Source organism: Scatophagus argus, chromosome 21, assembly GCF_020382885.2.
Source record: "Scatophagus argus isolate fScaArg1 chromosome 21, fScaArg1.pri, whole genome shotgun sequence".
Lineage (NCBI taxonomy): Eukaryota > Metazoa > Chordata > Actinopteri > Scatophagidae > Scatophagus > Scatophagus argus.
The window spans coordinates 18,889,812-18,902,091 of record NC_058513.1 but is presented as its reverse complement, the minus strand read 5'-3'; the positions used below and the strand labels follow the sequence as shown (position 1 = coordinate 18,902,091).

Below are 12,280 nucleotides of genomic sequence, written 5' to 3'. Positions count from 1 at the left end.
GGGAAAACATTTCTAATAATTCATCAATCAATCAATTCTCATCATTTCACACAGTTATTCCTTATCACCATCATCAGCAGCAGCAGCAGCAGCAGCAGCTCCACAATCGTCATAAATCATCTTCATAGCAACACAGTCACCATCAAGAACAACAGCCTTCATCCTCATCACCACATTCACATCTCTATTAGCATCATCTTCATCACAAAAGACATCAACAGGCTGTAATCATCATCATCGTCATCAGCATTAGCATTACTGTCTTCATCTTCAACAGTCATCATGCTAACAATCATCAGCATCATTAACATCAGTTGCATCTGTAATCAGCAAGATTCACAACTAAGCCAGCAGAAACACTTTGATTCTGCTTCAGATTAGCTCTCAAAACACAGGAGATCATATGGAAAATCAGAGCTGGACTCAGCCGGACTCAGTGCTTCCCCCTAGCTTCCCTGCTCAGAAGAGAGCTGGGCCAGTGATTTACAGAGTCAGTCTCAGAGGAAAGAGGGAAAGGCTCTGCGGCGCTGCATCAAAGACCAGCAGCATCCTCTGAGAGCAGAAACAGAGCAGGCATCAGCAGCTGGGATTTAAACAGCGTTTAGCAGGTACCTGGATCGTTAGCCGAGAGGACAGGAGCAGCTAAACCTAAAGATCAACAACCCAAAGCGAGCGAGACACACACACGGCAACAACAAAGCCAAAAGGCTCTGCAGTCAACACACACACGACATAAACTCGACGTAAAAACACCTCGCATGGCGTCTTACCTTCCTGCACCGCCTGGAAAGGGTTGTTGGGCTCGATGAGTTTAATGGAGTGAGTGATCTTCTCGCTCTGCAGGATGTCGTCACTCAGGCTCAGGTCGGAGACGGCGAGCTGGAACACCTCATCATCCCGCACTGCGTTCTCCTCAAATATCGCACCTGGACAGGTGGGAACAGGGTTGTGGTGAGCATTTAATACCATAAATACCTGCAACAGTTAAATGAACCTCACGCGCCGCCATGAACTCGGCTACAGGCCTGACCCTCCTGAGACGCAACTGCCGTGGCCTCTGAGCTCCACTCTCTTGTTTTATCTGTTTGTTTGCTTGTTGGAACTGAATATGCCAGATCCTGTTTCCTGAATTTCCCATAATGCTTTGGAGTCAAAACAGGCCACCTCAGAACCCAAACTGCTGCGCTGACTGAAAGAGGATTGATCAAATCCAAACAGGTTCCAGCAGTGGTTTTCATTGTGGACTTTTGGTCATGATGTGGTTTACGGTTAAATGACATAAACAAAAAACAAATTTCTCACTATACTCCATAGCCATGTTAATAAAGCTGCAGTTTCCAAAGCAGAAATCCTTCTTACAGAAGCTCAGTGATGTGACACAATAGAAAAATGTGTGTGTGCGTCTGTGTGTGTGTGTGTAGCAGAAAAAAATCTTTACACTTGTGAGTGTTGGTGTGAAAGGTGCTCACAACATAAAATTGAAACATAAAGTTCCAACATGATCCAGAAATGCCAGCATTCAGTTTCAGTGTGGCAGTTGGGTCGCATAAAACACGAAATGTGAACAAACTCCATCGGCTGATGAAGCTCGCGTGGCTGGATGGAAAGCTCGAGCTGTGGAGCTCGTGGTGCGACTGTTTTCTCATCGTCACCTTCTGCGTGGCAAAAGAAAGAAGAGGACCTGCAGCTGAAAGAGAGAAAACCTGCTTATGATGCTTATGACTAAACTGTTGACGAGACACGCTGCAGGTTTCTGCCAGGTTTCTACTGGAGAATCTCAGACGGCTTGATGAATGGAAACCTCCAGATTGTGAAAGGACAGGTTTTCTTGCACAATTAAAGAAAACTTTTCCTATGAGTGAGAATTCAATTTGCCAGGCTGCTTGAGCTCGTTCACCTCACCGGGTAGCCAAATGAACTCAGCACCGAGATCCACGCTGTGGCTCCGGCGGTCCTCCTCCCAGGGCGGCAGCCGGGGGATGCTCCCCAGCCTCTGGGCTTGACCAATCAATCATCCAGTTTTGAAATTGCACTCAGTCAGGCATTTTCAATTAAGAATGACTCCTGTTGCACCTGTCAGAGACACGGTGAGGGGATTGATGTGAGGGTTATATTTTCCCCTGCAGCGGCGGACTGGCAGCCTCAAACTTCAAGCAGTTTAATTAATAATGGCTGCTGAGGGTGGAGGAGGCCACCATGAATTTTACACTCCTCAGTCGCTCTCCTTGAGGAAAAACTGAAGGGTCGGGTTCATCCAAATTGCACAAACACACATTTTCTCTCGTCCCTCTCATCCCTCTCGTCGTGTCCGTCCATGCACTGCGGGTTTAATTTCCCCAGGCGTTGAGAATTCCATCTTTGACTTGATCTCTACCTGCACGTCCTATGAGCACAGTGAGCCGCTCATAGGGACGCACTTCACACCAAAGATGGAGTTTAACAGAAAAGCTGCGACAGCATGTGCTGTGGATAATCCAGTCAAAGACACTGAGGAAGCAGGCAGAGAAGGTTTTAACACTGTGAGCAGCACAAACTGAAATATTAAGCTGCACTGCATGAGGGTGAAGACACATGTCCAAAACCAACTCCAAACCACCTGCACCACAGCTTCACTCATTTTATTTGTGAATGTTTTGCCATTTAATCAGGTTACGTCATGTGTTTTCACCTTCATACCCTCGTTTGGGTGTGAAGTGCACTGAACAGAATGAAACGTTTCATTAACACCTAAAGCTCAGTGAAATTCTTTGAACGACCACATAAACTCCAGTCTGCTGTCATGAGCGAGCAGCTGAATCACGTCAGGTTTTCATTCTCTCAACAGACCAGACCTGCTGTTGTTCTGATTCAGGCCGTCCTGCTCCTCCGCTGAGCCGACTGTCTCCAACAAAGACAAGTTTACCGTTTTGGCAGGCAAACCCTCCTCCCCGTTTTGTCCCTTCTGCCACAGCAGCCTCAATTAAAGCACCTTGCTGAATGCAGAACTGCATGCAGACGTGTGCTTATGTTGGTGAGGATGTGTGCAGGTGCAGACAAATAAATATGGAGAAACAGAATGTGTACATCTGATCCGATTTCAACTTATTGTTTTTGGTGCGTTTGTATTTTCTTAAGAGACATGAACATGTGCAGATTGTGAGAACACATTTCCCTCCTGGCACAATTAAGACAGAAATACACTTTTTATTTATATGCCTCCTTCCTGGTGAGCAGGCAGTGAAAACAAACATTTCAGCCCCTGCTCCTTTTATTCATCAGCTAACATATTCAAGCATGTGCACAAGGCCGAGGTGCAGTTGCCTGAGCAACAGCACATTTTCCTTCTTAGGCTGAGCTGCCCTTTTGAAGAAAAATACTAAGTTTTCTGTTTGGGCTGCATAAATACGAGTAGCCTGTGAGTACTAATGTTGGACCAGCTGAATTCACCAGATCAACCAAACACAGGATCCAAAGCGCTGCCCTGCGCCCCCCGTCATGTGACACTGCAGCCTCTGAGCTCAGTAATGTTGCTGCTGTGTGAGGACTTTTGAAATCATGCAAATCCTTAATACTGACAGCTGGTCTGGCACAACCAGTGAGGCATCCTGTGAATTAAAATCTCCACATACGCTGAACACATACCAAAACACCTGGACGCCCCCTGGTGGCTGGCTGCAGTACACCCCCCCCCCCTCCATGTTAGCAGATGGGACATGAGCCAAACTAAAAACCATACACGTACACGTCAAATACATTTTTCCCAACGATGGTTCACCTTTACGTGCTGTCACATGAACCAGTCTTTGCTCGCTAGCCGTCCAGCGAACGTGCAGGCAGCAACAGCTGCTCAAAATGTCTGTCCTCCTGAATAAATGACAGTAAAGACATTGTATTGTTGCATGAGGACTTAGCAAAGGCACACTGATCAGTCCACCAACCAGAGGAGCCCTCGATGACACGTGTGGTTGTATTTCACGAACACAGCAAGATGAATTACTTGACATTTCAGCGTATAAATTGCACTTTAAAACATTTCTTTTCACCGCATGCATATGATTTAAGTGCTTAAGGTCAGATGATTGAATTTCCGACTGCAGCTGAATAGTTAATAAATGCCAGTGAACTCCTGTTGAAGTTGGAAAATAAATGTGTAATGTGGAGTCTGTGGCCTTTCGAGCGTATTTGCAAACACGGATACGCTACATGCAGGATGGGAACTTCACACCAGCCAGCAGCCAAATGCGATTTATTTGTCGCTGATGCAAAAACAATGTATTGTAGCTGGTAAGTTTATCAGGCCTCCTCATCTCTCTGGCAGGTAATCAAAGAGGAGTCTGAGGCTTCTGGCTGGAGGATCAGACAAAATCAGCGGTTTACTCGTGGAATTAACATCTTCTGTGATCTGTGACTGTAGACGTTTTGCCGGGCTGATTAATCTCAGCGAAGCTTTGTGGACGTGGTGACTTTTCTCAGATTTTTTAATTATGCGAACCTGCTTCCAACTGAAATTATGAAAATACTGTAAAGTAAATGTAAAGTCACTGGTTCTGCAATCAAAAATGTCACTTCAGGAGAAGCACAGAGGAGTAATTAGCAGCTCAGTCATTATGTTGCACTGTGACAAACAGGCTTAACGACCTGCAGCTTCAGCCTACAGCTGTCAGTACAGTCACTGCTGTAATCTCCTTCAGGATCACCGAGTCATTATTTTACGGCTGCGGAGACACTTGGCTACATTTCATCACTGTTGATCAAAATGGAGCTAATCAAACCTCCCAGTCTCAAACGGCTGTTTTCGCCTGCTCTGTTTCAGCACCGAGGACGGAGACGAGCCCGCTTACGAACCTACTGAGCCTCCCGCTCAGCGCGAGAACAGCCACGCGTGAGCCAATCCCGCTTCGCGCAGGATTTCAGACACTGCAGCTCATTTACATTTCTGACAGGCAAAGACAAATTTGCTTTGTTGTCAGGAAGATGGACACTCACGCTAACTTAGTCCTGTGAAAGGGAAGACTGAATCAAGAGCCTGTCAGTCACCTGCACTGCAGAGCAAACAGACGCCTTCCACTCATAAGTGCTGCTCCACAGGCTGACAGAGAGGAACTTTACTCTCACGTTAGTTTAGAGAGGCAGATTAGGATAAACCTGACTGATCACCCCGGGCCTCGACGGAGACGGTTGGCACGCAGATTCAGTGCAGCTCTCGCCTTCCTCCTTTCGTCGCCGTCGTATGGGAAAATCAATCAGTGGTGATACAAGAGGTCCCATTTATCTTTTCAGCTGGCCGTGTGGCAGCTCGCCGCTCGGTGAAATACATGCAGCAGATCACTGGAGTAGGATTACACGTAATAACACAAATTATTCTTTGTCTTTAGCCGCATGCCGACACTGAATAAGAGAGAGAGGTGGTGACCTGGAAAAATGGCTGCCCACACAAGAATACTAATGAGTGAAACTGAACTGGGATGGAACGTGTTTTCACATTAAAACAGTCAACACTGCTGCACAGAGCAGACATGGATACACATATACTAATATACATATAATAATTGTTTTGTAGTTCCCCAAGACATTTACAAATTAACAAACGTCCCCTGTGTGGAAAACATTTCACCAGCTTTTCTCTTAGATAAAAGCTCCTTCAAATTAACTGAAAAAAAAAAGTGTCTAAAATTCGCTCCCTGTTGAAAGATATTGTGCTGATAACAGCACACTGGAGATGTGGAGCCATTTACAGTGAAAGTAATGAAAAAACATTTTCTTAAAAAAGAAGTAAAATATTGGTAAAATATTGTACTTGGGTGTAGTTTATTCTGTTTTTTAGTTTATTATCCAGATGTTTTCTTAACTTAAAGTGTTATAACAGGTTTGTTAGTCAAACTCAATAAATGTGTTTGTAAAGCCATCAAAAACAACTACAAGAAATTTATGAAACTCTTAAGTTCTCTATAAACTGTTAACAAGTTCCTATCTTGTATAATCTAACAATAAAATGTTATAAAGTGTTATTAACACTTATGTCAGCTTATTAACACATAATAATATTAGTAAGCAGCTTATAAGGGCCTTATTACCTCTGCACTAATGCCTCAGTGTCATGTTTTAACTTGATTCGGCTTAGAGACAAGAACTCTGTGGTTATGATGAGAGGAACTCGGTGGTTTGGGTTTAAATGTCTGCTGACTCCAGTCACAGTGAGACAGAGGAGACGCTGATGACGGCCTGTCCGGGTCAGGGACTGTGAGCACTTAGCCTTCACATTCACTCCGTTCACACACACTGACCGATTCGGATCCTCGGCCAATGCGAATGACGTGAAGCTTTAATACTTCGCAAAGCACAAAGTGGATCAACAACAAGATTTACAACAAGCAGAGTCCAGAAGAGGCTTCGGGCTCACGGCGGCTACAGCAGAGCTATTATCATAATTAAAACATCCAAAAAGTGATGCTGCTGCACAACAAAGACGACTGAGGGGGGGGGAAACGGCTGAACACCACCGCAGCCCGAGTCGCTGTTTGTGTATCACTTCCATATGAGCACAGAATATGTTTCCGCACTGCCAGACGTCACCAGCCGTGTGGAGCAGCAGACAGATTGAGAGCCGGAGAAATGAAGCACAGGAAACCGCCTGAAGCTGAACTCCATCCTCAGCCTCTTCACACAAGATGTGAGATCCCGAGCTCCTCTTCCTTCTGTCAGACGGCCAATAATCATCACGCACCGACTTAATGCAAATGAAATGTGCATCTGCCGAGATTACCTACACGACCAGCCACTTTGGCGCCAACAACCCACAATTATACAGCAGCCTCATCCCACTCTGCAAGTGACATGATGGATATTAAGAGCCGTCGAGCCACTGCAGCTGTTAGGCTGCTAAACATTTGCATCCAGCAGCACCTAAAAGACAAAATCTAACTGAGAGAAGGTGAAAACTTTAAATTAAGCCAGGAGCAAAGTGCCTTACAACTCAAATATAATCAGACTTTGTAACTGCAAATGTACTGTACTGTAGCTGTGTGTTAAAGCCTCCACGGAGCTTCAGTATCTCATGTGAAACACACCAGTAATTAGGCCACATTTATAATTAAAAAGCTCCAGCTGGCAATCAGACAGACAAGTCTTGGCTCAAGTTAGCAACTTGTGAAATTCACTCAATGTTTTTGTGGCAAACAGCTGCCCAATCAGAGGCTGTGCCTGTGGACATGTGACAGCAGGTCGCATCAGTTTAATTTGGATGATGATGCAGTAACAGCAACTGAACAGAAAGAAGATTTACAGCAAACTGTGACACGTGATGGGAGAAAACAGAAAATATCAGAAGAGGAGAGAAAAAGCAGAAGCAGAGACTTTTGCTTCCTCTTTGACAGAAAATAAAATCATTTCATTTTCTGCTTCAGTCCCAGCTTTGTGGAGAGAGAAGAACCTTTTCAGTTCCACACCAAACTGATGTTTGGGAGTGAAATGTCAGTGAAGTCTGAGAGGAGAGAGAAACACTGAGAATCCATTCATATGCACGTCAACACGCACTGAATCAGTGACCAAACAAGAATCAGTGTGGGCATCGGACATTTCAGTTTGTCAAACAGTCAAGTCAGTCTGTAGAATTCACTTTATTTATGCTTGGAAGAAGATCATGATTTAGGTTTGTGAACTCTTGACAACATTTAATCTTTTCGAGTCGCATGCACCAGCAAGAATTTTCCATTTTTAACTCGTGCTGACCGTCATGAAAAGAACACACAGTTCCTGCGACGAGCATGAATCCGTTTCATTCTGTTTCACAAAGCTGCCGTGTGGCCAGCGACGTCCAGCACAACTATGAGCTCCCAGCAGCACACACATAAAGTGTCCTTAGAGCAGTGCTTCTCAATTATTTTCTGTTGCGCCCCCCCCCAGCAAGTAGAAAACAATTCGCGCCCCCCCCGCCGCGACTATAAATAATAGTAATAATAATATGTAATAATATGTAATAATAGGATGCTAACAATTCTCGCTGGTTTACTGAAGTAGCATTCACAAAGCGGGATGATTGTTGGCAATATTCGGCACGTTTTGGTTGAAAAAACTCCAGCGGCTTATCAGCATGATTGGGATGTAATGTCTGCAAGTGGCACCTTAATTTATTAGGCTTCATGCTGTCCGCTGCCAGCATTTTTAGACACAGTAAACACACCGGTCTGTCGTCTCCCACTGTAGTCACAGTGAAGCCAAGCGCTACATATGCTTCGTCATATTTCCTCGAGTTACTTTTGTCTCATTATCTTCGTCTCTCTCCGCCTTTCTTCTCATCCCTGTTAAAAATTTCTTCATGTTGTCTCTTAAGGGTTCGCTTACTGCACTTCATATCGCCTGCTCGGTGCAAAAAAGCCGCTACACCATAGAGCTAATACTCCCTGCGCACACTCTGACAATGAGAGCGCCACTGCCAACTACTGTAGTGGATGTGCAATTACACTTTATTCTGGTACGGCAAAAAAAAGCATGTTCCCCAGGGTCACACGCGCCCCCCCTGGCATCGCCCCGCGCCCCCCCAGGGGGGCGCGCCCCACTATTTGAGAAGCACTGCCTTAGAGTAACTTTTTACTGAACTTTGAAGTGGAGTCACGTCACTAACCAGTGAGTCATCACCAGCCCTGCTCGCCACCTCTTCGTCTCGTCCCGAGACCACCTGTCCCCGGTATCCAAGACCAGGACCTGAGAGACAGCGTCTCTTTTCCCTCTGGAACTCTTAACTCAAACTCATTACCGACTGCTCACATGTTCAGAAAGTCTTTTAAAAACAGATTTTAATATTTTGATTTTAACGATTTATGTCCTGCTCTGCACTTGTATTGGGTTTTACATTACTTGGATAATTAATCACATAAAGTGTCTTTTACTATCTGGAAGAGTGTTCTATAATTAAAATGTATTATATCTATTTACAGCCTCTCCCCTCAGCGGAACACAACCACACTTAACAACACAGCCTCCAGGGAACAGGACTATCGATTTATTGAACGGTACGATTGATATCTGACAGCTTCATAAGCCCCACTTACAGACTGGACGTCCATTTAGTCTGGTAGTGTGAGGCCTCAAACAAATGTAAATGGACATCCTTATTCACAAATGTTTTGAACTAATCCCAGTCTGGGAAAGCCAGTCTTACAAACATCAGAATAAATCAGTTCTAAAGATATTCAGGAACAGCACAGAACACAGAGTCCTGGCAGCTTGTGCAGAAAATGATCAGCATCCGCAGCTTTTCTCACAAAGCTGTCATTAGTCAAACCTGCTCTGCCCACGTAGTCTTCTCTCTACCCGTTTGTGACCGTGAATCTGAAGGAACTGCGTAAGTGAATGCCCTGGAGGGGTCAAACACTTTGCTCCATGCCACGCTCGTTCAGTCCAGCAGCTGAACCGCACATACGCGTGTGTGTGTGTGCAGGTGGTGGAGGTAAATGGCCTGGCTGAGCCTTCGCTGTGACGGAGCAGGAAGCCTTTTGCGTCGGTCCCTAACTGGGTTAGTTTATCTTATTTAGCGGTGGGGCAGGAAAAGGCCGCAGCTGTTCATTTGCTTTGCCAGCCTCAGCAGATTGGATTCCTGCAGTTCGAGCTTGCATCTCCTAAACCCAGCCACTGATAGCCGCTACGCCGGCGCCGTAAATCATCCCTCGTCAGCTGCCTGGCTCATGGGATGGGGTAATCTCTGATCCTCGGGCTCCTTATGAAAAGTGACTTGTTATCTGCTTGGCTTGGGGGGCGTTTAGAGGACCTGGAAAACAGCCGACAGGGGACAGGAAGAGCAACACCCCGAGGCCGAGCGATATCGGCTTTTACATTACAGTGAGGACACCTGACAGCTTGTTAATTCATCATCTTTGAAAGTGATGTTCCAAGTGACAGTTTCTTCATCAGAATTCAATTTCTTTCTGGTTGTAAAAGCCTTTGGAGCAGCCTTCATCTGACTGTGAAACTCTAAAATCAGAATTTGTCCCATGTTTAAAGGGACAGTTCACCCTATAATCAAAAATACACACATTTCCTCTTATCTCATGAAATCTAGATTGTTTCGATGTGAGTGAACTAGATGGCACTTCACTTGTGGTGCTCAAAGTGCAGAAAAAAAATTACATTTGAAAAACTCAACAGTAATGTAATGTCTCTTTCCAGTTTCAGGTGGGAGCCATCCATCCATCCATCCATTTTCATATCGCGTATCCATCAGGGTTGCCGGGGGGGCTGGAGCCAACTACGGGTGAGAGGTTGGGTTCATCCTGGACTGGACGCCAGTCAGTCGCAGAAGTAGGAGTCATTTTCTTTATGTATCAGTGTGCAGAAAGAAACTGTGCATCTACACATGGACGAGAGGCTCGTGCAGTAAACATTAATGTCAATCAGTATGTCGCTCAGTTGAGTTCCATCAAAGACAAATTCCTGTCGTGGAATTTCGTGAGAACTCCTCTCCAAACAACAGCTGGAAAACGTCTCTCTGTAAACTAATTCATCAGTCTGCTGGAGGAGCTTCTGTTCAGGTATTTTTCTGCCTTTCATAATGATTTCCCCTTCCCCTTATCTGTACAAAGATGCTCTTTTAAGCCCCCCGAGAGCGTCCATCATATCAAGAGCAGGCCTCACCAACAGCTTGATATCTGAGATTTAATTAAAAGCCAAAATTGATTGTTTCCTTCTGTCTGCTGGTCCTGGTCCTGACCTTCAATCAGACACTTACTCATCCACTGCTTTTCTTTGCAGTTTCAAACAAGCCCTGCGGCAGCTATTTTCATTTGTACACATTCAACCAAAGAGCATGAGGGGCGGGGCTAATTAGAGAAACCAGCTGCTGCTGTGGACGCATGAGATGAAAACCTCTGAAGATTGTTGAACCTCGACAACACAGGATGTCGCGCAAACACAGCAAGTGGGTTGAGCAGTTCGGCTGGAGGTCCAGTTCCCATGTTTTCATCTGCATCAGCTCTTTTACAGAGCAAACCCCCCACCCCCCACCTGCCACCGATCCTCTACAGGGAACAGAGGAGAGGAAGGGACAAACAAACCGGGATCTGTCACCCACGATAAAGCCACGTGGCTGGACGGGACAGATGCTCGGGCTGAGGTTGGAACACTGTCACATCTGATCTGGGCGTTGTGTTACGCTGCCAAGTCAGTCAGAGTCAGACTGTTGATTGGTTCAGCTGAGGTTCTGAATGCAGCCAGCCAACCACACATCAGGTTTTACAGATCAAAACCCATTTTTACTGTACCTTTACGCAGCTACACAGTTTATGGGCTGCCCCTCAGTCCATCCCCTCCTCACGCATCTCTCAGGACATCCTGAGGGAATTTCTCAAAAGTTGGCACAAACATCCACTTGGACGCAAAATGGATGTTCATGTATCACCAGACCAGTGCACTCAACTTGCCAGTTCGATGATACTGAGCTTTAGGTGATTGTCGCTGCACCATGTGATGGTCAGTTACTACAGGTAGTATATGAGTCTGGATACACATAAATGGAAACTCTGACTTGAAACCACCGAGAGGTGGTAAATTCTAGTTTATTTCCATCCATTTCCATTTGTCCATTATAGTTCCTAAACAGCTCAAAAAACACTGCTGGTTGAAACCAAAGAGTTACTCCATAGCCACAGACACTGTGGCCAAGGAGCATTTTCCAGTATTCTACATACAAGTCTTTTGCAGACAGTCAGGTTGTCCAGCCTGAAGAAGCCCCAAACACTGACTGGACGGAAAACACAGAGTACAAACACTTGTTATCAGCAAAGACTCCAGCATCCTGCAGCTGACTGTGAGGTTTCCTGCTGCTGCACTGCTGGAGCGAGTTCACACGTCTCCAAGCTGCGATTTGTACTGCGAGTAGCTGCAGGGATCCGCCGCCTGACCGCGACACATGCAGCAAGAGCCAGGTGTCGCAGTTTTCATGTTTGCGCTTCATTTATAATGACCTTTTCTGAAAACCTTCTCCTAAAACCATGTGCACGGCTGGTTTCTTCATACCTGAAACTCTCAAACCTGTGAGGCATTGGCCACAAGGTGTGTACCTGAGCAGCAAAGAAGAAAAGCAGCTAGCCAGCATGCTACATCAGGCTAAAACTGAGAAGATCTCCAAGCATCGATTTACATTAAAGCAGTTCTAATATTTTAACATGCAGCAGATTAAAATTCTCAAAATGCCACTGAACCCAACTGACTGTCTCCTAGAAAGAGGAAGTCGTGCTCAGATCTTCTACTTATGTAAGGTGTGGAAATACTCTTACAAGTAAAGGTAATGCAGCATTTAAATTTACTCAAG

The 12,280-nt window shown here is 45.4% G+C and overlaps 1 protein-coding gene across 3 annotated transcripts in view; it reads right to left on the bottom strand.

The window, feature by feature from the left end:
- The window catches only part of LOC124052296 (glutamate receptor ionotropic, delta-1-like), a 99,560-nt gene that overhangs the window by 81,466 nt on the left and 5,814 nt on the right, over positions 1-12,280 (bottom strand). For all 3 annotated transcript variants that reach the window (XR_006841981.1, XM_046376368.1, XM_046376367.1), the window contains one exon: positions 771-926. Coding sequence is in view for 2 of the 3 variants with exons in the window: in XM_046376368.1 (XP_046232324.1) it covers positions 771-926 (156 nt within the window). In the remaining variant the exon portion in view is untranslated. The remainder of the gene's footprint in view (positions 1-770; positions 927-12,280) is intronic.